The following is a 27586-nucleotide window of genomic DNA, read 5'->3' as shown; positions in this document are numbered from 1 at the left end:
TAGCCAAAAAAGTGTGTATATCCTTCAATGTGTCAATGATTTGTGACATCTCACAATGTTTAAAAACAGCACTAACAAACTACCCTAGTTTTAACCCGAATTTTGGTAGTAAAAGGAGGACTCTACATACAGTACATCTCTCAGTTTCACCAAAATTGCCTGGAAGCTCGTCTGCACTACCAACCATTCCTTAAACCCAAAAGAAAGAAGTTTCAAGTTTAGAAACCAAAGAAGCCAAGTTCGCTAGCTTTTTCCTTCTCGAAAGTTTCAAAGTACTGATAAATGATGGTAACTGCAAGAAGAATTCCAGTCCCTGATCCAATAGCCCCCATAAAATCTGCCAACACTGTCAATGCACCAATGCACATGCCGCCAAATGCTGCGGCTGTTGGTATGTATCGGTTAAGCTCCTTCTGTAAGTTTGACTCCCGATGCCCAGGCATAACCATTTGTTGTTCCTGAAGCACATACAGATCATGTTATGATTGGAATAATACCACGACTCAGGTTAATATTCAACAGAACAGGCATCGTATTCATATGATTCTCTTTTTCCATTAAAAACAAGCCATACAGATGGTATTATGCATTAAGCTAAGATATCAGAACATTATTCCCTTGCACAACAAAAATAGCCATCTTTGCCTGCTCCTCTGGTCCACATTTTCATGTTACTAGCAATGTGTAAAGATTGACAAACCATAGTTGTAATTGAAATACAATCTACGATAATGCTAAGGAGAAACACAAAGCCAAATCAGTAATTGTCAAGAGATTGTAAAGACCAAAACCTAAACATATTCCATTGACAATTTGTTTGAGGATTGGAAAGGAGAAGAGATCTCAAGTCCAAGACAGCTAGGCCAACTTTGGTAATCCATATTCCACATGCCATGACTAGATTTTAGATGCTAGAATTTGTAAAGAGCATCAGATTTATCTTAACATCCAATTCAAACAGTCGCACATACCTTGAGTTGCTTGGCAACATCTCTAGCAGATGAGCCAGAAACTTCAATCCAAGTCTTCGAGAACAGTGCACATGCAGATAACATGAACACGAGATAGAACAAGGCATGGAAAGGATTGGCACCCATATCGGCCAAGCTGAAAAACAACAGGCAACATGATAAAGCAGAGTCAGTTACAGCGGGTGTAGAAACAGGAGAAAAATTAGTAAATTTGTTGACATGATATGACATAAATAGTATATGGGGAAAACAAAAAGAATTTATATCTTTTAGTTACCTGGAAGGTGCAGTGATATAATATGCAATACCACCAACAGGGATAAACTGACCACCAGAATATTCGGACTCCTTCCACTTGCCCAAAAGATTCACAAAGAAATTACCACTATACCTTCTGTATAGCAACTGCAAAGCCAGAATATTAAATTGACTAAGTTTTTATAACCAGAGAGAGCTTATTTTTGTTCTCTGTCGACATTAACTTGTGTACAAGATTTATCTACTTCACATTACCTGAGAGATGAAGTATAGGTTGGAGACAAGAGCAGACTGCAAAATGATGGGCATGTTAGAGGTGTAAAACAGCTTGATAGGGTAAGAGCCCTGCTGCCCACGAGCATTCTTTGACCTCACAGGCAAAACAACACGGAACCCTTGGAAGTAGATAACAATCAGGAATATCAAGACCGTGGCCAGCAGATTTGTAACATTTGGAAGATTCTGCCGATAAAAAGCCTCCCGGAGTGCACGAACTTTATCTGTTCGTGTTATCAGCAGATGGAACAAAGCAATAACAGCACCTTCAAATTCAGCTCCACGGCCACTATTAATGGTTGTTGGACTAAATGCTTTCCAAATTATGTTCTCACTGCAAGAGAATTACAAGACATTTTTAAGCATTCAAAATCTGTAATAGCAACAGTGGTTAGCTGTGCAACAGTAGACAGTAATGAATCAAGCAAATAGGAAAAAATCTCACCAGATGTTGGTTGCAATGAAAAGGGAGATTCCAGATCCCAGACCATATCCCTTTTGAAGAAGTTCATCCAAACATATAACAATGATCCCGGCAAAGCAGAGCTGGACAATGATAAGAATTGCATTCCCCACTCCCAGTTGACCAACACTACCATACATTCCAGAGAGAACATATGCAACTGCTTCACCAACAGCTATCAAAATTCCTAACAACTTCTGTGCACCATTTCTGAGAGAAAAGCCAAGCCAAATACAAAAATATAAGTTGTAGGAAAAGATGTTGTGCATCAAGACAATTGCCAAAAAAAAATTCCAACCTTAAGAAGATAAATTTTCCCTCATTGTAATAATAATAACACATCATAGAACATCTTGGATATTCTTAGGGTATTCATTATGTGACAGAAAGCCCAAGTCTCATAAAACTGCTAAACCACTTGGAGTATAGCAGAAAAAGCAATTCATATTGACCACAATTTGTACACTTTAATAACTAATGCCCAAAAACCAAGCTGCAGATCAAGGAACTTACAAGAGTGCACGGTCCTCACGGACATTATTGTCAACTTCAATAATTTTGGACCCGGCAAGGAGTTGCATAACAAGTCCGGAGGTCACAATTGGTGTGATACCAAGCTCCATGACAGTCCCTCGGTTTGAGGCAAGAATAACACGCATCCAATAGAATGGATCCGCACCAGTTGTGGAGTGTATCCCATAAAGAGGGAGCTGACTACACACCAAGAAAATAAAAAGCGAAATTACAGTATATATGACTTTCTCTCTGAATGGAACTTTCCTGTCAGCACTTTGAACTTCGGGCAGAAACGAAAGAAATGGTCTGACAAGATGAAGCACTCTAAATCCACCTCCCATTTTGCTTTGTACAAGCTAATCCAAATAAAGCTGCAGCAGCCATGCACAAAAAAATAAGTAAGAGAAAAGATCCAGCTTTCAATGTTTTCCAAATTTTTAAATACACCTTGCTTCATCCCCTAAAATTTAATCTACTTAACAAACAAGAGAACACATAAAAATGTATTCATGCTTCCAAAAAAAAAAAAAAGAAAAACCCGTTGGTATGAATGCACTCATACATACATTCTTTTTTTCTTTTTTAAAAAAATGCACAGACTCATTCATGCATATTGCACCTCAAGCAGAACAAATTAGTGACAAGTACTCCATGCAGCTCATGCTCATGCTGCAACATCAATTGTATTGAACTACTGCATTTCATGTCATTCTGAATATTTTTCTCTTAAAAATACTTTATAGCATGAGAATGATCATGTTCAAGAAAGAACATGGAATATGTAGTATTTGAAATATTTAACAGATCCTTTTTTCATGAATACCACTCCCCATTTTGGTTGAATTCTTACTCTATTTCTTCTCAAATTTCCTAATTAATGAATCATGAATGTGGCATATATATGAGACATATATATACACTTGTGTGTGTGTATGTCACATATATAACAAAAAAAGTACTAGAACATAATCATGAAAGATTGAAAACTATTACCTAACTCGACTGCTACTCCTACATTGCACAGAGAATGGACTAACTGATAATCCTAATATATGTATATATATACATATGTATATGTTATATATGCAGATACTGGATGCAGATGATATGATTATGCTTGTATTCATTGTCGTGAACTACTTAATTTACCTCCCAAGGAATGCTAAAAGATATTTAAATTTGCGTTATCAAGCCAACATTTTTATTTGCAATATAGCTGTTATGAGGCCAGGAAAGCATTCACCACAAAAATGAAAGTCCTAATACAAAGAAAAGCAGTATGGTTCTTGCCAAGAGAACAGTTCTCCAAAACGATTAGAGGAGAAGATTAAAGGGTATGTATATGTAGGAAGATGAATATATGTTGCCAATTTAAATTTGTTGTAATTGCCAAAAGAAAAGAATTTGATAACCAAACAACACTCGAAATTTTATTGTCAAAAAAACACAAATTTTAGAACAGTCACAAAATAAAATTTCACATCCCAAACTCGTTATGTGTTAACTTGTTGAAGCTAACAAATTTCACGCAAAATATATTTTTTTTCACCTCACAGCCATGATGCGCTCTTTCCCTCACGTTTCTAAAAAACGATTTCCTAAGGCCATATTTATAGGCAACCATGAATCTGCCCTCATGGTTGCCGCCTCCTATATATATGTAGATATATACTCGACATGTAGTAGCAGCATATATATACATATATATATCTAGCTAGTTTCATTATTGGAATTGTTCTTATATAATCTGTAGGGCAGCAAGGTTAATTAGTAACAATATAAGAACATTTCCAATAATGAAACTAGCTAGATATATATATGTATATATCTGCTGCTACTACACGCCGAGAAAGACAGGTGCATGTGTGTATACACATCTTCGTCAAGAACCAGTAATCAGTCCCCAAAAAAAAACACAGAGAAAGAGGAAAACAAAATACCAGCAATTAATTAACAATTACTGCCATTCGACCATAAAAAACTGATTTGCTTTGAGACAGCCTTATTGAAAAACACATGCAGCTATAAGATGTGTGTACTGCCTTCGCGCATAATACAGGCGAATATACAATATCCACTAAAATCCCCATACACCGAAAACACAAAAAGAAAGATAGCGCAATACATGCAACTCGCGGCGTGATATATTCACAAAATAATCACTCAGCAATCCAGCTCAATTCAGATAAATTCACATCAACATGTAAACGTACGAACATAGATGCCTATATACGCCTAAAAAACCAGATCTAAAAAAATAGTAACGCAAACAGATCCTTTCGTTTCAGAGAAATTAAAACAACAATTACAACGCCAGATCTATAAAATCGAACATATTTAGTGAATTGGATATATATATATATATATAAATATATATACACACACATATATACACGAACAAAATAAGAATCAAACGGGAAGAGTACAAAATCCCAATAAAAAAATCAAAATAAACACTGACCAGATCTATATCGTGAATTGGTATCAGCAAATTAGCCAAAGGATTGTGAAGCAACCCAAGCGATGGATCTTAAATTTTACACTAACAGATATTTGAAGAAGAGACGCTTTGATATCTACTATATACATATATACAGCGATGAGGACGTGGCTTTGTACATACTGCCCAATAGGCTGGCGACACGTGGGAGCGTGACTCCGACTCCGCAAAACACATGGAGGTTCCGTCGTAACTTAATTAGTAAAATAAAAGCATTTAATATTTACTAAATACTATTATTTTGTTTCAAATAAATATATTATTTTTAATTTATAAATAAATATAAAAGAATTTCAAAAAAATAATAAAAAAAAGAAAAAAAAAACAACAACAACAGAGATGAGTTTAAAATTCCACGAAAGAACGAATGAGAACAACCACAAAATTTTTGGTTGACAAAGAAATCTATGCATGGAACCTCCAGGGAATCTCAATATAGTCCCAAAAGTACATATAAGCACTCTTACTATATGAAGCAAAAGCAAGCTATAAGAACCGCCGGTATATGAAATGGCGATGGAGAAAATAGAAAAACCGGCCGAAAATAGGAACAGAGTAAATTTCAATACAAAACTGGTATCATATAGAAAAAGGAAAAGAAACACCTCTGTGAACAACACACCTTGCAGAGAAGAAACCTGCGATGTTGGAAGAAGAAGAATATAATGATGATGATCGAGAGAAATTGCGCTTTGTCTAGAAAGTTCCGGACAGAGAGAAAGCGAGAGATCGAGCTGAAGGAGATGCGAAAAGACAGAAAAAATGGCAGATCCAGAGAAGAAAATACCAACCACAGCTATATCGCGAATTGAGTTTTACCCTAGGTGAGAATTTTAACTTCTAATTATAATAAATGATATTTTACTGGTAAATTTAAAATAAATTTTAAAAATATTGATTCCGTGATATATAAATGATAGATTATTCTTTTTTATATAATATATTTTGTAATAATTTAAAAATATTTAAAAAAAATAAAAAATAATTAAAGTATAAAAACGTAATAAATATTTAGCGTTTATATTCCTTATATAATTAACTTAAAATACCAAACAGTGTTACGAAATTTACTATTTTGAAAGAAATATGAGAAATAAGAAAATAAACAGAAAATAAATAAATATAGCATCTACTTGCAATTCTCTTACAGATCGGGCTTTATAATCTGATCTTCTTAAGTTGAAATGGTTAAATAAGGGATGAGTTATACTAGTTCAGTAAGAATATCACACTATATCACTGACACATAAGTAAAAATTAGTATAAAATAAAAAACAACTAATGGAGTACTAAATTTAGCAAATTCATTTATCAATTATAAAAATCATTTACTGTTCACTTACCGTAGTATAATTTATAAAAACAATCTATATATACAATAATATTATACAGATAATGATTCCACATATAATAAGCAATCATAGTACATATTATAAATTTATATCCATCATCAATAAACCAAACAATAACTGTCACTCTTTTTACCAGTCTATTGGTATCCGTTGGAGTTTATAGGGATGTCCCCGCTACATGTGAATCCTTTCATTTAATGTTCTCAATCACAGGCCGTCCTCATACTATGTCCGGTATGAGCTCCAATTTACCAAACCTCAATACCTCGTTCGGTATGAGGGTGAAGCAGGCCGTCCCCATACCTCATCCAGTACGAGTGCCAAATTATAAAGTCTCCATACCCCATCCGGTATGAGACAACGTTCACGGTAGAGTTCCCTATATATCCGGTCCGTCCACCATCTCCCAGAATATCCAGTAAGGCTGTCGTTTCATCTATTCATTTCATCACACAATTTTTACTGTTTAACCTTCATTTTTTTCGATTCAGCAGTAAACACATAGAATAAACCATACATACATTCAAACCTATAAAATCAATTAATAAGGTACTAATATGCATTTAAAATGTAAAAACAATCAACAAACAGCTGTAAATAATTTATGGCTCTGTCTTCATTAGCAATCCGTAATTGATTATGCACATTTTTTAAATTCACACACAAAATATCGTATTATTATTTATTTATACTTCAATTCTATGATAGGGAATAAGGTGATAGATCCTTACTCGATTTGATACTCAAAAAGTTAAATTGTTCAACTGCGCCTACGGGCGATTCCTAAGTTCCCTGAATTTTTCTTCGAAAATTAAAACATGCTAATAGTACCTACAAATGTTCCAAACAAACCCAAAATCAGTTCCATGCCCCACTTGGCCAATTTCGGAATTCTGGCACGGCGGCGGTCTGCCTCGGGTTGGCTGTTTTTGGCCGTTTCCGCATTGATCCCTGCGAGAAAACACATTAAAGGGCTTTGGTTGGCCGAAAAAACACAAAAAACTGAAACTCACCGGTGGCATGACTCTCCAGTGCAGTGGCTCCTCCAGCTCATATTGTGGTTGGGTGTTTTGCTCCGATCAACCTGTAGAAAAGGATACGGTGATCACAATGGTAGAAAAGTTACACAAAACGAGAATCGAAAAGTGCCTCATCGGAGGTGTTTTGTGAAATTCTCCGTGGCAGCGCCGTCAAGCTTCACCTGCATTTTTCGGCCAATTGACATGTCTTTTTGCTCCGATTTGGCAACGTGTGTGTTTAAAATTGAATTCCAAGCAAAATAGAAAGTTTTTACCTTTTTTTGGTGGTTGAAAAGGGTTCTGGTGTGGCGGCAGTCTTCTTCCCAGCGGCCGGGTTTTCTTCTCCAGCGAGGGGTTCTGGCGGGTAGGGCTAGGGTTAGGGTTTGGTGCGAATAAGGGTTATTTATATTCGTCCGCTTTTGATTTGAGCCGTCCATCGCGATTTAATATGGACCGTCCGATAACGTTCAAATTTGGCTGTTCGATCGCGTTTGGGGAGGGAACGCATATGGGTCGTCCGTGCACGCAGGAATTGATCTAGGCCGTTTGATCGCAAGTACACGGATCGTCCGCGTGGCCTCCCACGTGGCACCGTGTCAGCGTCTGCTGTCACGTGGCGCGTCCTGATTGATTGGAGCTGCTGACCAAGCGTCCCACGTGGCAGAACTTTCCTAAATTACAGTTTGACATCCAGTTTTTAATTTTTCTTTCAAAAATATCCACAGAACTCAAATTTTTACCTATTTTTTTCCAAAATTGTTTTCAATTTCATCATCTAATTTTACTTCATTTTTACTATAAATTAAATAAAAAATAAATTAAGAAATTATATTTATTAATTTTAAATTACATACAATTTTATTTTGGGGTGTTACATACTTAAATTTATTTTTATTATCACAATTTATTATTTATTTTATTAAATATCAAAATTTAATTTATAATAATTATTTATTTAAATACAAATTTAATTATATTGTTAAATAATTTAATTTTTTTATTATATATTTCTTATATATCAATTACTATTACATAAATAAATAAGGATAAATTAATAATTTGATTGAAAATACAACCATATCATCCAATCATTTAACAAAAATATGTCATTAATATATATTAAAATACAATCATCTAAATATAAAATTTTTTTATCATTTACACCTTATGTCATTGTCATTTAATTATAATTATTACCATACATTAATTAACCATCAATAAAATTTATCTAAACATGATGTTAATATAGCGACGAGGACGTGGGTACAAAGAATAAGAGGACCGCTAATCGGATTACTATTTTTCAATTAATAAAATATAAGATTTATATGTTTACTAAAATATAAATATTCAATATTCAAAATTTAATTAATTAATAAAATATAAAAATTATTCTGTTATAATTTAATTAATAAAATATAAGAATTTTATTGAATTTCAGATAAATATATTATTTGTAATTTATAAAAAAATAATAAAAGTTATTAAGGTAGTAAAGGATTTAAATTCACTTATAATAAATTAATTAGTGATTAATACAATAAATTTAGACATGTAAATACATTATTTTTATTATCAAATTAATTAGTTTAACAGGTTAATTCATTAATTTAAATAAATTCCATAATTATCAATATCTTTTAGTTACTATTACTTTTTACATAATATTTTAATTAACCTTAAATAAATTCCATTATTTTTAACTTTTAATGAAATGTTTAATTAAAATTTTACTTAATTAATTGATGTATTACTGCTATATTACTGTATTTTTACTTTTAATTTAAACCATAGTTGAAAATTATCCTAACCATAAAGGTTAAATTTATATTACAATGAAAATTATCTAAGTAAAAAATTACACTAAGATTAAAACTGATTTAATTATATTTATAATGAAAACCAAATATCATTTCATAATTATAGTACTGTCTAATTAAATGATTCCAACTTTTTCAAGTAAAAATTTGAATTTCTACTCTCCAAAATTACTTAATCTGATTTATTTCGATTCGATCTAGTATGATTATGTGCTAATCTCTCCTCTCACACCCTTTTTCGCTCCTTTCCTCCTCGAAAATCTAAACTTTATCTTTATCTTTGCTGGGTGTTTAGAAAAAAAAAAAAAAAACACTTTCCTCCTCCACCTTTTTTATAATATGAAAAAGTAATTCAATTTTAATTGAAAATTGAAAATTAAAGTACAGGAAGAAGAGGCTGAGTTAAAGCAGAATGGAAGAGTCTGGTTGCTACTGTCTCCAACCTCCGCTATGGAGAACTAACAGTAAAATCCCAGCTTCTACCAGAACAGTCTCTGTGTTATCTGCGAATTTCTCCACTGCCCATCTCTCATGGTTTCTTTTCACTCTGAGATATTCTACTTAAAATGCTGTTAAACAATTTAAACCCCCCACAACCTGGCACTTTCTGATCTCTCCCTTTTTCAAGTGTTTGGTTTTCCTCGGAGGGAGCCATGAGAGAATCTCTTCTCTGGCTCAGTTCGGTGTTGGTTTTTGTTGCTTATAGTTTTCAATTTCAAGCCCATGCTGCTCCTGCAGGTGACGATTTTTAGCTATTTTTCTTTATTATTCTTTTGGGTTCTTTTTGATCTGTTTGTTTAACGGATTTTTACTAAATTCTTTTCTTCACACTTTTGTTGATTCTCTTGTTTGGGTATTATCAATACCCCTTTATGAAACTCAACTTTATAGTCACATTTTCCTGCTTTTACTGTAACTTTGCATGAGTGATTACTGTTTCAGAAAGATACTTTGATTGCTGAGATCTAATTCTCCAATGGGTATGCTTGTTATTTGCTTTTAGCTTCACTAGTAATGCCATGGGTAAACTCTGATTAATTTCAGGTCCATTGATAAAACACTTGTCTTCTCTACTCAAATGGACCACCAGGTCACCCTCTAAATCGCCTCAATCAGGTAGCTTGACATAATCCCTATCATGGCAAACTTCTTGTTTATTTACACCACCTTTAACTGATCAATTCTCTGTACGTTTGACATGGCTGTTTGTTTTTCTAGATGGAAATGTTCTCCAGTTTGAGAATGGTTACTTGGTAGAGACTGTTGTTGAAGGAAATGAGATTGGTGTTGTTCCTTACAAAATCCGTGTGTCCGAAGATGGAGAACTATATGCTGTTGATGAAGTTAACAGCAAAATTGTTAAAATTACTCCACCTTTATCCCAATGTAATTTGTTCCTTCTATTCCCTCTCTGTAGGATTCAGTTTATATTTCTGTCAAATGTAAGAACAATGGCTGTCTAATTGAATCTTTTTATCTTATCTTTAATGTTGCTTCCTTTTTTTTAATTGCGATTTTCCTTCATGAAATGGAAACTCTATAGTTGCTGGCTAGTGGTATGCTAACTGGGGAAGATTGGTTTCTGTATGCTAATTGGGGGCTGTGTTTCTTGTTTATAATATTCGCTTGTTACAGATAGCAGGGGAAGATTGGTTGCTGGATCATTTCAAGGATACACGGGGCATGTTGATGGAAAACCGAATGAGGCTCGCTTTAATCATCCCAAAGGTGTAACAATGGATGACAAAGGGAATGTTTATGTTGCTGACACACTTAATTTTGCCATCAGGAAGATTGGAGATGCAGGTATGGCAAATTCATCATGTAATACGAGTTCAAAAGAGGGAAGAATTCAGTTTTGATTTTCTCTGTGAACTGTGGTCCCAGAGACTCAGTACAGATGTTACAATCTTATATAAAGATTAGAAACTTTTGGGAATTAGGTTAAAACAACACAACTAGACTGTAGAGCTTTTCTTTAGTTGAAGACTGAAATATTTATTACTGTCAGGGACAAATGATGGGGGTCATTAAGAACAGAATTCCTAAGCTTGGATTATTTGCAGGTGTAACAACCATAGCTGGAGGAAAGTCAAATATGGCTGGATACCGGGATGGGCCCAGTGAGGATGCCAAGTTCTCCAGTGATTTCGATGTTCTATATGTCCGGCCAACCTGTTCCTTGTTAGTTGTTGATAGAGGAAATGCTGCTCTTCGGCAAATTTCTCTCGACCAAGATGATTGTGACTATCAATACAGTTCAATTTCTCCAACAGGTTCAATCTCTTGTTATTTGCTTGATATAGACGATCATGTTTTGTTTTATTTGTGGTTATTTGAGAACAATCTTTGTTATGCAAGCCACTTTTTTGTTCATATATACACTTGTTCATACATCTTGCTGTACACATGTAATTCTCTTGGCATGTCTGCTTGAATTTGCTGGTACGTAAAGGACACTGTTAAATCATGTTAACAAGCTGACCACGAAGAAAGAAATCTCTCTGAAACAAAACTGGAGAAGGATCCAAGCATACAGGGTGGTGTCCAAAGCTGGGTACTTCAAATCTTTCCAGAACAAGTGGAAACTGTATTTCCAATCTCATATAACTCCATTGCAAATGTTGTAGATTGTCTTGTTAAGAAAGTTTATCAACCAAGCCGTTGAAGTAAGTAGCAGCCATCTTATAGATGCTTATTTTGGGAGGACAGTGGGTGGTGTTGGAGTAACTGCTGTATTGATTAACATCCTTTACCTGGGCCTCATTACTGGAGTTTTGTTTTTACATTACTTCAGAAATAATTCATCCTATGGTCATGTGATACATGAAAATAGTGAAGCCTTTTGGAATTGTTAGGATGCATCTGGCTGAAATAGATGCAAGTGTTCTTATTTCTCTGTAGAACTATCTATTAGTGTATTTCTCTAGTAAAGGTTCTGTCTATTTTAAGGTTAGGCAGTCTGTTTATACGTAAGTTGGTTTTGTCTTTGATATTCGCTCATGTTTGCACTGTCTTTTGCATGGGTATAGATTTGAGAATGGACTACTATTGAGGCTAAACTTTGAGCCAGATGACGACAAGTTTGTCTAGTATTTGGTTTGCAATTGTTGGTGGGCTATCCATTTTCATCATGGATTCGGATGGTTGTCATTGATTACTCCATCTCCTACAATCCTTATTTTAGTTCGGTTTCAAAATCAGTTATCTTGACTGGCTGCAGAATATATCTTCAAGAAGATAGAAGATTAGGAAAAAAACTGGTCTCTGGAAACTTTCTTTCTTGATCCCTAGTTCCTTATGTTGTTCCGGGAATATTTTCCTTATGTATGTGTTCATTAAGTGTTATGTCAAGATGAATGGACCAGCCACTCTTTTTATTACGTTTCATCTTTGGTTGGTTGCCACGTGCCCCATACTAACGCACTGGTCTGCTGGCAGATATCCTTATGGTGGTCGGTGCTGTCTTGGTTGGATATGTCACATGCTTGCTTCGGCAGGGTTTTGGATCTTCTTTCTTCTCGAGGATGGTAAAATTTTTTCTTTGAAATTTCACTTATGACTTATATGATCACCAAGAATTTCTTCTTTGAAAACTTAATGCTTGTGTGTCAGTTCATAACTTTCCTTTCGTCCAGTCTTAATATAATATTTGTGTTGATATACCAGCAGTTGTTGGAGACTGAATCGACAGAACCTCCTAGCAAGGAGAAACCTAATCCTATTGTGGAAAGCATGAAGGAAGAACCGGGATGGCCATCTTTTGGGCAGCTCATTATCGATCTGTCCAAGCTTGCACTTGAAGCATTGGCTAATGCATTTCTCTACTTCATTCCTTCACATTTCAGACGAGGTGGATCCAAGAAAAACCTCACGCCACTTAAAGATAGACTGAAGATGCCTGAGGATGAATCTGAACCTGAACCTCCAGTAGTTCAAAGGCAGACAACTCCGGTCCCCCTTTCTGAAACACGACGGGTCCATAATCCTAGTGCAACAGAAAAGTATTCAGACATGAAGCCTCCAAAGCTAAAGTCAAACAGTTTTAAGGACCCCTCTTTGTCAAGTAAGCATAGGTCCTCAAAAAGACAGGAGTTTGCAGAATTATACATGTCTGGCGAGGTTCCTCCTTACACCAGGTCAAAGACTCAGAAAGAGAGAACAAGACATCGCCAGAGAGATAAAAGTGGAGAGGTGGTTTACGGGCCTGGTGGGACGGAACCAAAACCAGCTGAAATGAAGCCAAGGGATTATGATAATTCAAAGTTTGATCATTACAATATCAGAAACAAGTATGGGTCTGATGATTCATTCAGGTTTTAAATAGCGTATGCTGACTGTTTTTCCTTCTTTTTCTTTTCCTGTTTTCTCCAGGTAGATCATGCATCCCTATATTTTTCTTTAGAGGTTACATCAAATTCAATCAGAAACTATGGTCCAGGAGTTTTGGGTTGAAGATCAATTGATTTAGCTGCTGCCTTCTCTTCTCAGAAAGAAAATTATCATTTTGGCACATCCATGTCCATAGTTACTGCTTTTGATTTATGAACCTGTTTTTTTTTTTATGTAGCTTAGCCCTTAAAACCCCATATTATTATTTTAGTTTTAGGTGTTGACTAAGGGCTTTTGGGATTTTGCTATTTGCAATTGATTTTAGTTTATATATATATATATATATAAAAGTAAAAATTTATACATTTCATTATTAGTTGACTTTTGTATATTAATAATATCATAATCAACATTAATACAAGCTATTAAAGAAAATATACGGCATACTAAGTTTAAAAATTTTAAAATAATATGTAAAATATTTAAAATATTCATACTTGCAATCCTTCATTAAGGACAAACTTAGATATGATATCATGTTATATTTTTTTTAATCTGTGGTACTTAAATATCAAATAAAATGCAATTATGTGTCCTTGCTAATATCTAAATTTATGAATACAAAAATTAATCATTACTAAGCTGTATAGTTAGTATTTTTCTTTTTAATGAAATTATAACTTTGAATTATTAGTTAAAGAATTAATTATATTATTATTGTAGTGTAAATATTATTTTAGTACTAAAGTATGAGTTTATAATTTAAATATATATATATTATATTATATTAAGAGAAGAAGATTTATTCCTTATTTATTTATTTACTTTTTTTCTTGAAGGCCAACTCAACATAATGACAGTTCATTATTCAGGTGAAAAACATGAATGTAATTAAATAGGATTTCGTTCATTAAAAGGAAAAAGTACCTTCTCACGTGGGAAATGTTGTCCTCTACATATAACTTTTCTGGACTATTAAAAAAAAAAACTTTTTTCTCTTAAATATTTTACATTTTAAAAATATTTTTATAACTAAATAAGTAAAGTTTAAATTTATTTTTAATAAACTTAAAGTAAATTAGAGAATGATTTTATTTTTAAAGTCAACTTCAACAAATACACAATTTTTACTTTTTTGTAAATGATAATATTTTTTACCGTTGTTTTTATTAAATATTAAATAATTTTTTTATTTAAAATATTTTTAATCAACAATTATTTAAAAAATATTTTTCAAAAATTAAATCAAAAACGAAATAAACTAAATGTACTCATATTTTAAAAAGAGACGAGTCCACGATCTTCATTTTTTAAAACTGTTTTTTTTTTTTTTTTTTTTAATTTTTAAAAATTTCAATCAAATCATAAAAAAAGTTTAGAAATTAAAGCTAAAAATGAGATTCTTATTAATGAATTTAAATAATATAATAAAATGTGAAATATATACTCGTACATTTTTTTATTATTATTATTATTTTACTAAAAGCTTGATTCTTCAAAAAAATTAGCAGATCATATAAGCATAAATAATTTTTTATTTGTACTAGTTCATGTCCAGAACAAATTTAAATTAATTATTTATCTCTACCAGATGGGTAACTTTTTATATTTAGTGCATAATATGCTACCTGCCCTTATCTCATCTAACTCATTTTGTTTAATCATTTATTTACTTTAAAATATATTAAAAAATAATCACTTCATTATAATTCAACAATATTCAAATTAATAGTTAGTAAAAATATATATAAATTTTATTTATTTAATATTAAAAATTAATTATAATTTATAAATTTATCCGTAATTTGACTATTTTTCTTATATATTTAATCTTATAATAATAAACTTATATTCACATTATTTATCAATTGATAAATTGCGAAAATACTTAAACCAAACTTCTATTTTATTTTATATAATGTTTTTATTTTATAAAAATTTAAATCAAACTCATAATTATATTTAAAAAAAATTGAGAAAAAAATATATTTATCCTGTCACGTGGAAGAACCTAAAAGCGATGACATGGCAGAGATCTGTTGGCTACATAACATGGAGATTACCGCACCTGATCGAGAAAAAGTGAAACGACACGAGCAAGGAGCGTAGAGCCAACCACCTCGTCTTCCCAAGTCTCATCTCTCAACTATGTTAAATTTCTTAAATAAAGAAAAAAATATATTTATTACAAGCAAATATATATATATACATATTATATATATGTATGTACACAATACTAAGAAATCTTTATGTATTCTGTAATGAACCATCGACAATCTCAGAATAATTGACCGATGCATCCTTGTAACTCACCGGAGAAACCGCAGTGATCTCCACCGGAAAAATCTCCTTCCATTACATAAACCTCAGCTCCTTTGACTTGTTTCAATGAAGTTTCTACACCTTCCATTTTTGCTCTGATTAATTTTCTCTATCTAATTCAGCTTTCCTTTGCTTGTTCCTAAAGATCATAAGCTAGAGAATGGGCTGCGCTGGATCGTCACAGACGAAAAAAGATGGTGAGGTCACTTTATCATTATCTCTCTCTGATTTTCTCTGTTTGCAGCTTTTAGTTTACTCTTTCTTTAGGTGGTGAAGAGGAAAAGTCAAGTTTGGCTTATTGAAATCACCGAATTTAAGACTATTACTTTCAATTAATTAAAATTTAATCTAATTTAATTTCTTATGCAAAATTGTTAGAATTCTATGGCGTCTTCGATGTGTGGTTCGGTCATCTTCGGCCTTTTGCGTGATTATTTGATACTATTTTGTTTACAAGAGTTAAGCAGAGTTGCTGGTTGGTAAGAACCCTAAGTGGTTAGATTTTTTAAACATTTAGAAATTCGGTTGTAAGTCAGTTGTTAACCGTTATGATTTTAACTGTTAAGAATCCAAGAATTAGGCTATAAATAGCCATGATCATGAAGTGTAAAGCATCCATAAATAGAAATAAGAATTTAACTCCTCTTCTTGCTGTCCCTGTTGACCTGCGTAAATTTTCAATCAGAGCTGCTTGTGTGTTTTGTTTCAATGGAGGTTCTTACTCATTTGAGGTTAAACTGCTTGCTTGAGCTTCATGATGGAAATCTGTGAAGAATTTACTCATAATTTAAATCAGGTGAAATTTAGGCTGAGAATCAATTCCGTGGATTTTGGCACCTCGCCCTCTTTATTGCATTAAAATCAAGATTACTACTTTCTCAATTGAGCTAAATTTGAAAATACTTCATTGTCTGATGCTTGTTTATCTTAATAGATTTATATCATATTGATGCACATAATTTTATGAATTGAAACGTTAAAACAAGCAACTTAGATGCTGACATAAAAGTTCAGTAACATAACCTTAGTCTAATTATTGGCATCTTCCTGCCAGTTTTGGGAAACATTTCGTTGCCTGAATAAACAAAACCATACAAGTGACTTAAATTTCCATGGATGTAAAGAATCGCTAGTTAGATCACCATATATATGATTTCATGTGACGGAGCTTGCATGATGTGTTCGGATTTGAGTTTATTATTTTTTCCTTGTGTACTTCTAGCCTTTAAGCATTTCTCTTCCTTTTTTCTTTCCCCTATTTAAGTTTGTTTGTGATTCAAATATGTTATCTGTATGACTTTGAGCAGTCTACGTTATTTTTTTTGTGATAGTGAGGGGCCTATTTCATTAACATTTGGAAAGTGCTGAAATAAAAAAGATGAAAATACCATTCTCTTTCATTTTTTAGCTTTTAGCTACTGCTTGCTATCATGTTGTTATGGGAGAAGGGGGAAAGAATGAGAAATACAAATGTGTTGTAGTACCAATTTTTGGCTTCAGTTTTTGATGCAACTTTATGTTTATCTGTCATAGTGAATTTAAGAGATGAATTTGCAACTTTTCTCTTGGAAGTTGATGTGTCCTGATCTAATAAGTACACTTTCAATGTTAGTTTACGATTACATGATCTTGCTTTGGTGCATTTAGGTGGAAAGGTAGTGACTCTTCTGGCTGGATAATTGAAGTATTCCGTTGGAAGTATTTTCTCCCTTCTTTTCCGTTACCTTTTTGAATTCTGATACTTTTTTTTGTAATGTTTACTGATTCACTAAAATTTTAGCACCCAGGCTCTTTTTTTTTTCTTTCCTTTTGGTGCTGCTCTTTGTTTATTGATTCTCTCTTTTATTCTCATTAGAGTGGCTGCACAAGTTAAGAATTTTTTCTATTCCCTATTTCATTAATTATTTTGTTAAAACTCATCTGACCTTAGACTGTTAAGGTTCAATACTAGCAATATGTTTATATATTGACATATATATATATATACATGTAGGTGCGTTCACATAATATACATACATATGTACAGGCATATTTAGTCTGTTCATGCTTCTGAAATGTCTCTGCTATTTATCTACATTTTTTATCTCAAAAAAGAAATTTACCTATTACAATTTTCGGTTGGAATAGCACGATATAATTGGAGTGTATGTGTGTATCTGTGTATCTATGATGATTGTGTATGTACATGCACAAGAACTGTCAGCAATGGGATAAATTAAACAAGAAAATCAAAGTAGAAAAGTAAAGTGACATGGAACTATATGGTTCAATTAAATTGACTTGCTCCGCTGGAGGTATGAATCAGAATTCACTATGAAGAACTTTAGAAGTTACAATGTGGTTGTTTCTCTCTTCAACCTGTGCTTGTGAACATGTATGCTTTTTGCATATTGACAAGTTTGGATTGAAATGCCATCTCTCCTATTATCAAAGTATCTACTGGGCATTACTTGCATCAGGCCTTACCATCTTTTGTCCTACCGGATAAGCCATTGAGAAACTGTTAAATTTCCCAGTTTTTCTTTCCATACTGTACGGTAGACATCTTTTGTAATAGGGGTGCATTAAATAGCTTTGCTCTTATTCACTTTCTTGAAGTCTAAGCAATATTATTAGATTGTCATAGTTGGTTTTAACTTAATGATTTATGAACAAGATACTTGAAACTTACTGCTTCTTACAGGAAAAGTGAAAAAGATTCGAAAGCCAAAGTCTTGGAAGCATCCCCAGCCAATAACAAAGTCTCAACTTTTGCAGATGCGTGATGAATTTTGGGACACTGCTCCTCACTATGGTGGCAGAAAAGGTCAGGGTGCATAAGCTGTGTGATTTTCACCTCAAGTTTATGGGAAAATGTCAAAGAATACGTTATCATGAAAATGGTTTTAGTTATACAATAAGATAATATCTAAAAAATTTTGTAAAAATATCTCAAAAAAGTTATATAATAAGATAACAATTGTTATTTTTCCTCTATTGCTTACATGAGCAGATTTCATGTTATTGTTAGCTTATGTGTGATGAAGAATACACAGATATAAGATATTCAGTTAATTAAGAGAAACGCTGGAAGATATATGCCAAAATCTTTTTGACAAAAATCATGTGCATGAATTTATTTGTTCCAATAATTTTTGGCTAAACATAATTTGTAGTCTATTCTTGCCATCATGAAAAAGTTAGTGCGATTTCTCGAATTGATTCCTTTGATGGATTTAGCACCCCAAAATGCTAGCTCTGTAGCAACGGTTTGTAATCCTTTGAAAAACATTCATGAAGTTGTTAGTCAAATAATGAGCTCATGAAGTCGTCTAGGAAAAGGGAATTCTCAGCGAACTATGAGCTAGTGCATTCACTATATTTATGAGCTAGAGCATTCACTATATTTTCTATTACAAAAGTTTATTTAGAGACACTAACTTTGAAATGTCTGTAGGTTAGGTATGATAAATATTTAATTTGGTTCATCACGATCATTGTCTGAACCTCGTCGCAAGATTAAGACATTTTGTTGGACTATATATGTATTGCAATGTCTATAGGAACTGGCTTTTCTTTTAGATACAACTGGCTAATGGCTAATGCATTGAAAGGAAGAAAATAAAGAGCCTGCTTAGCCAACTCTAGAAAAGCTAGCTATCAGTCTTCAAGTTAAGAGTCCATGTTGTACTCTAAATTTCAATGCTTGATATACCATCACTGGCTTTCTAGAGAGAGCTGAATTAATCATGTAACCCATTTTATGATTGAGTCTCTGCTAGATCATGTGATTCTATTTCTTTTGCTAATTTTCTTAACTGCGTACTTGGTTTTAGCTATTTGCTAAACCTCAGGACATCGATTGACCTAGAAAGAGGTTAAATTCAGCTGTTAGAGTTTCATCTCCTTGTTTTTCATCTGTTCATTGAGGAATATTAGGCCCATGGTTGTAACCACATTTCCCTAATGATTTGCTTGATGAGAATGCAAAGATAGGAAGAAAAAGATAAAAATATAAAATGCTGGTATTATTGGGGGAAGCAGCGGGATGAAGTTTGTGTTGTTCCACTTTATTGGTCCTTTTGGCACTGGATTTTGCAATTCTAGTGGATGTGGAGCAAAGAAAGGGGAAGAACGGGTTTAATTGCTGAGGCTGAAGGCTGAGAGCTGAAGCTTACTTTGAGACTATCTTTTTTACCCAGGACATTAAGGAGGTAGTGGTGAGAACTGATTCTCAATCTGTAATAGCAGAGGCTAAAGATTTATTCAGTGCTTTTACTGGTTCAAAGTGGCTTTGTGGGGACAAAAATGTGTGTGCTCATAGAGTGGCCTGGTGAGCTATTAGAACTGTAATCGGTGGATACACAATCTTGATCCAGTTGTAATGGTTTGTTAATTGTACTTTGTTTGTGCTGCTTTAATGAAATTTGGCATTTAGCAAAAAAGAACAACTAGCTCAGGCTTTCTTAGGAAAATTCGTAAAGACTAAATTTGTGAATGGAAGTAAAATGGATCTAAAGGAGACAGGATTAGATCAGATGAAAAGCACTGAGTGGACATTGGTTCGCACATGGCAGTATTAAGAATAGAGCAATTATAGAGATGGAAACTCTAAGGCGATTTGATACTGTAGCAAGTTACTCAGATATTTATTTAAAATAATTATGACTTATAGTGACTTGGTTCGGCATGAAATTACTTTAGAATGCATAAGGTTTTCTTTTTAAAGGAATTTACGCAGCATGACGGTGGAGGAGATAATGAAACGTGCAATGATTTCTTAGGGCATTCTGTAACTATTCCAGTCTTCTAACATTTGTTGCCATCTGATATGGTTGGGTGCTTCCTAGAGAAGATTGTACTTGCTGACTAGGGACTGAAAATATTTCTTTTTGGATCTTTTTTATTTGGCTATTGCTTTTTGAGTGTCCATTAATATGGATAGTACCATATGTGTGAATTTCTTTCTCATATACCTAAATTATGGTCTTTCTGGAATTCAGAGATCTGGGATGCTCTTCGAGCAGCTGCTGAAGCTGATTTAAGCCTTGCACAAGCAATTGTGGAGAGTGCAGGGGTGATTGTTCAAAGTGCTGATTTAACAATCTGCTATGATGAGAGAGGTATGTTTTGTGTCCTCTTCATCTGATAGTCTTTACACCATGTGGGTCAACCATTTGATCACTCACAAGACACAACCTTGAGTTCCTGAACCACCAAAAGCAGCTGCATTGGTGGTTACACAACCAGGGCTATTCCTTGGAGATCATGGACCCGTTAGAAGTGGCCTGGGTTTGACCCTGCAGCCTTAAAAAGTTGTGTTTTCATTTTGACCCCTGAAAAATTCATGTGTCTTGGGATATTATCCCATTTTATGCTTGATTAATTGTTGTTGCAGGTGCAAAATATGAACTGCCCAGGTATGTTTTGAGTGAGCCAACCAATCTCATCCGCGATAGTTGAAAAGCTAAGAGGATATGAGTTTTCATGTAAATCGTGTATATCGTTCTCCCATTCTCATTGATTCCATTCCTCACTTAACTGGGAAATGAATGTGTAACATCTATTTAAATCTACTGAAACAAGTTTTTCTTTAGTTACCTTCTGTTTGAGGAAGACAAAATAGATATATTTGCTAGGACACGTGGAAAAAGTAGATGAGAAAGAAAATGTTTGAGACTAATTCTTACTAAATCTGTTTATTGATGAAAACATATGTGGTTTGTATTTGTTGTGTACCTATTATAAATGAAAGTTGCGAGCTTTAGAAATGTGGCTTTGATCCTAAAACATACATTGATGAAATATATATATTGATGAAAGCATGTATATAAGATATACATATATCTACGTTATCAAACTTGATTTACTTAAATTTTGTTGGTTACTTGTGATCCAATAAGTGCAAACAAAAGCTCATTCCAAGTATCAGGAACACCGGGAAGGCACCAGTGGCTGCAATCATTCCCTCGGCCACCGCGGAATCCATAAATAGACGGATGCCCATCTCTTCTCAGCTGCGATAGAGTCGTCACGTCCAGCAGGCCCACCGGCGTTCTCATCTTTCTCAGCACTTCCTTCACAACTGCCACCGCTGGAGGTGACCCTCCCGGATACGACGATCCACTTACTGGCTCTGTTTGCTCAGCGCAAGTCGTTGACTCCAGCTCATTCCACTCTTCACCACTGTTTAATCCAAATTATCATATTCAATTACCAACAGAAAATGAGGGTTAACAGGCCCAGATCCACCACTCTGATGGGCCAAAAATATTTTCCTAATCCTATATGTAGTAATTTAAATTAAAGAACTGACTTGTAGTGGGTTGGAGAAATCCCCTGAAAGAAAACTTGGGTGATTGCAGAATTAATGTTGGAGTCCACCCAGTTGGCCCATGTCGTAATTCCCTTCTTGAAGGCAATCAAACGATCCATGTCCTTCACCATCTTACCCCCTTCTTCAATGTAATCCCATCTGTCCACCCATTAAATTAATTAGCTAATTAACCAGTTAATTACTACATCTATGCATATATATATATATATATATATATATATATAGAATATGAACAAGAGGATATTACGGCTGTTTGCTGGCTTTATGGAGCCACCAGTGCCAGGTATTGAAGATGAGAATGTCGTATCCTTTCCATGCATTGCCGTTTTGAATAGAGTCCAGCTTCAGAACCCTTCCCACTCTCTCTTTTACTACATCAACCAGAAATCCATTCCGAGATAATATAACCGACACATTATATTCCTGCAAATTAATTAAATCCATCAATATTATCTTACATATACATACACATATATACACACACACATATATAATTAGAAAGTATTAGTAGAAACTCAACAGAAAAAGTAAAAACAGAGACAAATCCGTTTCTGTTGATAGTGTAATTAGATTGTCGAACCGCAGCATGCAACATGCACGTGAAAGATTGCCATTGATTCAGGCTCAGAGAATCCCCTACAAACAATATTTTCCTCCCCTTCAACTTTCTCAACATACTCTCTCCATCAAACCTGCCAAGCCACAATTAATTATTATATACAAAACCAATATATATATTCAAGTACTTGTATATGTATATATAGTAAAAGGGTAAGAGTAATTAACTAAAGCAGTGATTAATTGAGACAACTAACAATGAAATATAGAAAGAAAAAGATGAATTACATATATATATGTATATACATACGCACTTTGGGAGATGACAACCATCAGGCTTCCATTTGTACTTGAGGTAGAGAGTGTCAGGCCTTCCATTTGCCTGACAATCAAACTCTTTCTCAATGAACGAGCAGCTTGATGTGTTGTAAAGTGGGTAGGCCTCATCACGAATCCAACTTCCCCGGAACAAATCACAGTCGTCCAAATCTATGTCAGCTCTGACATATGAATCTGATTCATGAACATGAACCAGCAGAGCTGAAATCAACACCACTACTACGCTGCCAAAACAATGTTCCATTTCTTTCTAGATTTCTTTGTTTGTGTTTGTATGACAGAAATGAAGAGGCTTGATAATATGAGGTGATAATGGTTTTGAAATATATACACTATATATATACACATAAAAAGAAATGGGCTTGTCTTGGAACATATATATACATATATTATGTATGTATAGATGAGATTAAAGAAAGGGTTTTCAAGTTGTCACTTTTAGAAAAAGACATAATGTGTCTCTTTTCTTTTCCAGTACTGATGTTAGGTTAGGGAGAACTGGCCCCGTTGATCTTCTTCTGGTTGCCAGCATACTGACGTAAACCCAAAATTCTCATTAGATACCATTCTTCTAATACAAGCCTTTTAATTATATATTAATGGGATTTTTTCATGTTGTATTTACACTTACAAATGACAGAAAATTAACAGTAACAAGGCTAGAAAAATTGCTAAAATTGTCGGCAGAACATTGAGGGAAGGCAAACCATGGAGGAGTTTTCACGTGCTGACAATTTTGTACCACACATATATATAATGCGCATTTAAGGTTGAGATCTTTGGCCAGAAGTGCAGTGTAATTGTGGACCAGATTTTACTTTGTCTCTTCCGCATATATATATAATAGTAATACATGGATGAATAACAAACGGAGGCAATATATTATTGATCTGGTATGGAATTATTAATAAGTTGGAAGAAGAAGTCAATTTTGAGTTTGAGAGTCAATGATGAAACTATAAAGAATCTGATTCCAAGCATCAGGAACTCCAGGAAGACACCAATGGCTGCAATCCATTCCGGTTGAGCCTCCCAGTCCATAAATGGAAGGATGTCCATCCTTCCGCAGCAGCGCCAGGGTGGTGACATCCAGCAATGTCACAGGTTTGGTAATTTTGCTTATTGCCTTCTTTACCACTTCCACTGGAGCCGGCAACCCTCCTGGATATGTCGATCCCGGCACTGGTTGCTTCTGGCCCACGCAACTCTTGGCTCTTGGCTCTCCCCATAAGCTTCCACTGCCACCAAAATTTCCATTAGCTACATATGTATATATATATACACACACACTCTAGTTAGTTTAAAGTAATTTTTTTGATATAGAATGAATTTTCTTATACAATTCTATTATAAAAAAAATTTTAATCCAAAAACATCGTGATTCAATCAGAAAAACTCAATTTAATTATTATAATTTTATTAATAAATTAATTTTTAAAATTTATTGAATAAAATAAAATAAGAATTTACAATATTCCAACAAGAGTAAAAAATGAATGTATTGATAAAATTTACTTGTAATGAGAAGGCGAAATTCCTTGAAAAACGACGAGGGTTTTGGTGGGATCGATGTTGGTGTCAACCCAATTGCCCCATGTTGTGAGTGCGATCTCAAAAGCAAGCATACGATCCATGTCCTTTTGAACCTTTTTGCCTATTTGAATGAAATCCCATCTGCACAATTATAATTATGAGGTAAAATTTTTATAAGAATAGGAGTGGGATGTAAGCAATATATGTACGTGCGTATATAGATATATACATATATATAAACGTACGGTTGAGAAGGTCCTCTACGGTTCCACCAGTGCCAAGTGTTGAAGATGAGAACATCAATTCCTCTCCATAGTTTTCCTCCTTCGATTGAATCTAATTTCAAAACTCTCCCGATTGACTCTCTTACTACATCCACTAGATACACATTCCTATCAAGCATCACTTCCACTCCATACTCCTGCAACTCCCACCAACAACTTTTAATCAATTACCAATGTGAGCACATTAGAAGTACTCATATATATATATGTATGTATGTATAGTACCATGAATGTAAAGGTAGAGACATCTCCTTCTCTGGTAATGTTGTATTTGGCAGTGGGTTGTGAGGAATGGAGCATGGAAGTCAAAGACTGCCATTGATTTCTGCTTAAAGAGTCTCCCACAAACATTATTCTTTTCCCTCTCAATCTTTCAAACAACTCCACCCCATTAAATCTGCAGCTCCACACATCAAAACTCTTTTTATGTTTATAATTTATTATAATATTATTTGAATATTAGTCAAACCCACTATTCATTAATCGAGTCAAAAAGAATCAAACAATGAATTTGACTAACTACGAAATAATTAATTATTTAAAAAAAAAAAAAACAGAAAATCTTAATTAGAAGACTTGAAAACATAAATGGTCAAGCTACTAAAATTTATTTATTTTACTAATTAAAGAATATAATAGAAATAATGTCAAGATAGTAGGGGCAGAAATGGAATAGCAGGAAAAATGTTGAGAACAACAACTTCCACCGGAGATCCAGTGGGCTTGACCGCACTAGACCAAAAGAACAGACACCAGAATCCCTGTCATGCAACCAGATCGAGACCAGGACGCTCAAACTTTGACTCAAATCCCAATTGCAGATGGAAGCGCGTGGAAAATCCAACCAATTAAATAACATTCCCCATTTCTCGTTTTACCACGCGCTGACGGTGCAATTATTAATAAATGAAAGTTCACATGATTTCGTTACGGCCCACGTAACTCTCTCCAACACTTGGTGAACGCCAGATCTGTCTCTGCTTTTTTAACCCCCAACTTTTTTATTAAAAAAAAAAAAGTAAAAAATAAAAAAAAGATAAAACTTTTAATAATTTTTTTTTTTACTGTTAGTTAAAAGTAAAAAATATAAGGTCAAAATAAAACCCATAATAATTAACATCGTTAATTGTCTGTTAATTATTTTCGTTTAACGCAAAGACCAGTATTTACCGTAACTTAAAGAAAAAATTTTGTTTGTTGCTTATAAATGGCCCCTTTGTTAGAAGTACTAGCTAGCTTCTTCATATTAAGACAGACATTGAAGAAAATAAAAGATGTATATACATATATATACACATATGGGTAGAGGAGTGGCAATTAATTAAATTGACTAAGAGATGAAAAAGGTAAATCACCTGGGTAAATTGCAGGCGAGGGGCTGCCATCTGTAACGGGTATAATCCAGATCCGGGCGCCCATTTCTCTGACAAGCAAACTCTCGCTCTATGAAGGGACAGAGTGAAGCATTGTAAAGAGGGTAAGTCGGGTCGGATACCCACGTACCCGTAAACACATCGCATTCACCTGCATTTGCCTGCTCAACAACAAGATGAAGAATCCCAATAACCAGCAGCAAAGAAAATTTCTTCCCATCAACCCACCAATCCATTTCCCTTTCTCTCCAAACCCACCTAAACATATATATATATATAACACTATATATACACCTATCTCTATATTTTTATGTATGTATACATATATATATATAGGTGAGAGAGAGAGAGAGAGAGAGAGAGAGAGAGGGAGAGAGAGGCGGTCTTGTTATGTAACTCTCTTGTGCATATCCTATTATCAGTTTTGGTAAGATTTTTGGGAGGGGAGTGAAATTCTTAAATGAGGGGGATTTTTTTGCCATTTACTGACGGAGGAATGATTCGGTACATTCCGGTTCATGATTGAGACTGCATCAAATGTTGGCTAATGCAACTGTGGGACCCATATCCCTTGGCATCGTTGTTGTTGATTTTTCCCATCACAATCATTTATCCGCAGACTTGCTAAAGTTGTTTATCTATAGTTGGATTTTATTGTTTGTGGAGGAAATTTTTTTTTTTTTCTAAAAAAAAACAAAATCTTAAGGTTAAATTTTTAACCTTTTATCTTAATTGAGATTTATTTTACTGTAATTTTATCAATATATTAATAAATTAAGTCGTCAATTTACTTAATTAAATAAAAAATTTAGATATTTTTAATTTATAATATATTTAATAAATATAAAATTTTATATTTTTAATAAAATTTAAATTTTATAATTTTTAAATAAAAATAAAAATTTTAACACTGAATTACCATGTTGTTGATTGTTGATAGGAATTATAGCATTATTATAAGAACTTGCAGATTAATATTTTATCTTTTTCATTTTTTTTAACTAAAGATTTTTTTAAAGTATATTAGAAATTGCACCAAATTTTTTGTTTTTTTCTAGTAATAGCTTTTGAAATTTAAATTTTTTAAGACTTAATTTCTTAATGTTTTATATTTCAACTATTTAAACAATTATGCTACACATATATATATATATTTTTAATAAATCCTAACATTAATATCAGTATATTTACTTTTTAAAATTATAATTTTAATTTAGAAAAATGTTTTTTTTTTTTTTTCCAAAAAGAAGACATTATGAGCCTAACTGAACACACGAACTTAGCCCCATTAAAGTCTTTATAAAAAAAAAGGACCATTTTTCTCCACACACTACATATCCCCATGAGAAACTTA

The 27586-nt window shown here is 33.5% G+C and overlaps 5 protein-coding genes across 9 annotated transcripts; 2 read left to right on the top strand and 3 right to left on the bottom strand.

The window, feature by feature from the left end:
- LOC110825048 (SecY protein transport family protein) lies at positions 1-5790 on the bottom strand. 2 transcript variants are annotated; one of them, XM_088218502.1, is made up of 7 exons: positions 5607-5790; positions 2482-2855; positions 1951-2178; positions 1485-1839; positions 1249-1376; positions 972-1107; positions 1-458 (listed from the first exon to the last, which is right to left on the bottom strand). In XM_088218502.1, the coding sequence occupies exons 2-7, from the start codon at positions 2823-2825 to the stop codon at positions 219-221; spliced, it is 1431 nt and encodes a 476-aa protein (XP_088074628.1). In that variant the 5' UTR covers positions 2826-2855; positions 5607-5790; the 3' UTR covers positions 1-218. The 2 variants fall into 2 exon arrangements, with proteins under 2 accessions (XP_088074628.1, XP_088074627.1); XM_088218501.1 differs by lacking the exon at positions 5607-5790 and adding an exon at positions 4946-5103.
- A 3749-nt stretch (positions 5791-9539) lies between these two features.
- Positions 9540-13883, top strand: LOC110812560 (NHL domain-containing protein). 3 transcript variants are annotated; one of them, XM_088218500.1, is made up of 8 exons: positions 9540-9913; positions 10220-10291; positions 10394-10561; positions 10811-10981; positions 11242-11451; positions 12617-12705; positions 12845-13467; positions 13550-13883. In XM_088218500.1, the coding sequence occupies exons 1-8, from the start codon at positions 9829-9831 to the stop codon at positions 13551-13553; spliced, it is 1422 nt and encodes a 473-aa protein (XP_088074626.1). In that variant the 5' UTR covers positions 9540-9828; the 3' UTR covers positions 13554-13883. The 3 variants fall into 3 exon arrangements, with proteins under 3 accessions (XP_088074626.1, XP_021895060.2, XP_088074625.1); XM_022039368.2 differs by having other exon boundaries at positions 12848-13883; XM_088218499.1 differs by having other exon boundaries at positions 12845-13883.
- Positions 13884-15686: 1803 nt separating this feature from the next.
- LOC110812518 (uncharacterized) lies at positions 15687-21579 on the top strand. The gene is made up of 4 exons (XM_088218498.1): positions 15687-16026; positions 18513-18635; positions 20812-20931; positions 21207-21579. The coding sequence occupies exons 1-4, from the start codon at positions 15990-15992 to the stop codon at positions 21269-21271; spliced, it is 345 nt and encodes a 114-aa protein (XP_088074624.1). The 5' UTR covers positions 15687-15989; the 3' UTR covers positions 21272-21579.
- A 6-nt stretch (positions 21580-21585) lies between these two features.
- Positions 21586-23367, bottom strand: LOC110812517 (protein trichome birefringence-like 38). 2 transcript variants are annotated; one of them, XM_022039309.2, is made up of 5 exons: positions 23018-23367; positions 22726-22837; positions 22393-22568; positions 22125-22283; positions 21586-21994 (listed from the first exon to the last, which is right to left on the bottom strand). In XM_022039309.2, exons 1-5 carry the CDS (start codon positions 23284-23286, stop codon positions 21679-21681), a joined length of 1032 nt encoding a protein of 343 aa, XP_021895001.1. In that variant the 5' UTR covers positions 23287-23367; the 3' UTR covers positions 21586-21678. The 2 variants fall into 2 exon arrangements, with proteins under 2 accessions (XP_021895001.1, XP_021895000.1); XM_022039308.2 differs by having other exon boundaries at positions 22666-22837; positions 23018-23366.
- A 533-nt stretch (positions 23368-23900) lies between these two features.
- On the bottom strand, positions 23901-26663 carry TBL41 (TRICHOME BIREFRINGENCE-LIKE 41). The gene is made up of 5 exons (XM_088218497.1): positions 26215-26663; positions 25085-25256; positions 24821-24996; positions 24558-24716; positions 23901-24280 (listed from the first exon to the last, which is right to left on the bottom strand). The coding sequence occupies exons 1-5, from the start codon at positions 26496-26498 to the stop codon at positions 23968-23970; spliced, it is 1104 nt and encodes a 367-aa protein (XP_088074623.1). The 5' UTR covers positions 26499-26663; the 3' UTR covers positions 23901-23967.
- Positions 26664-27586: the final 923 nt, after the last annotated feature.

This window comes from Carica papaya, chromosome 4 (genome assembly GCF_054855325.1).
Source record: "Carica papaya isolate Zhongbai chromosome 4, ASM5485532v1, whole genome shotgun sequence".
In the NCBI taxonomy this organism is placed as follows: domain Eukaryota; kingdom Viridiplantae; phylum Streptophyta; class Magnoliopsida; order Brassicales; family Caricaceae; genus Carica; species Carica papaya.
This window is presented reverse-complemented; position numbering and strand designations above follow the sequence as displayed.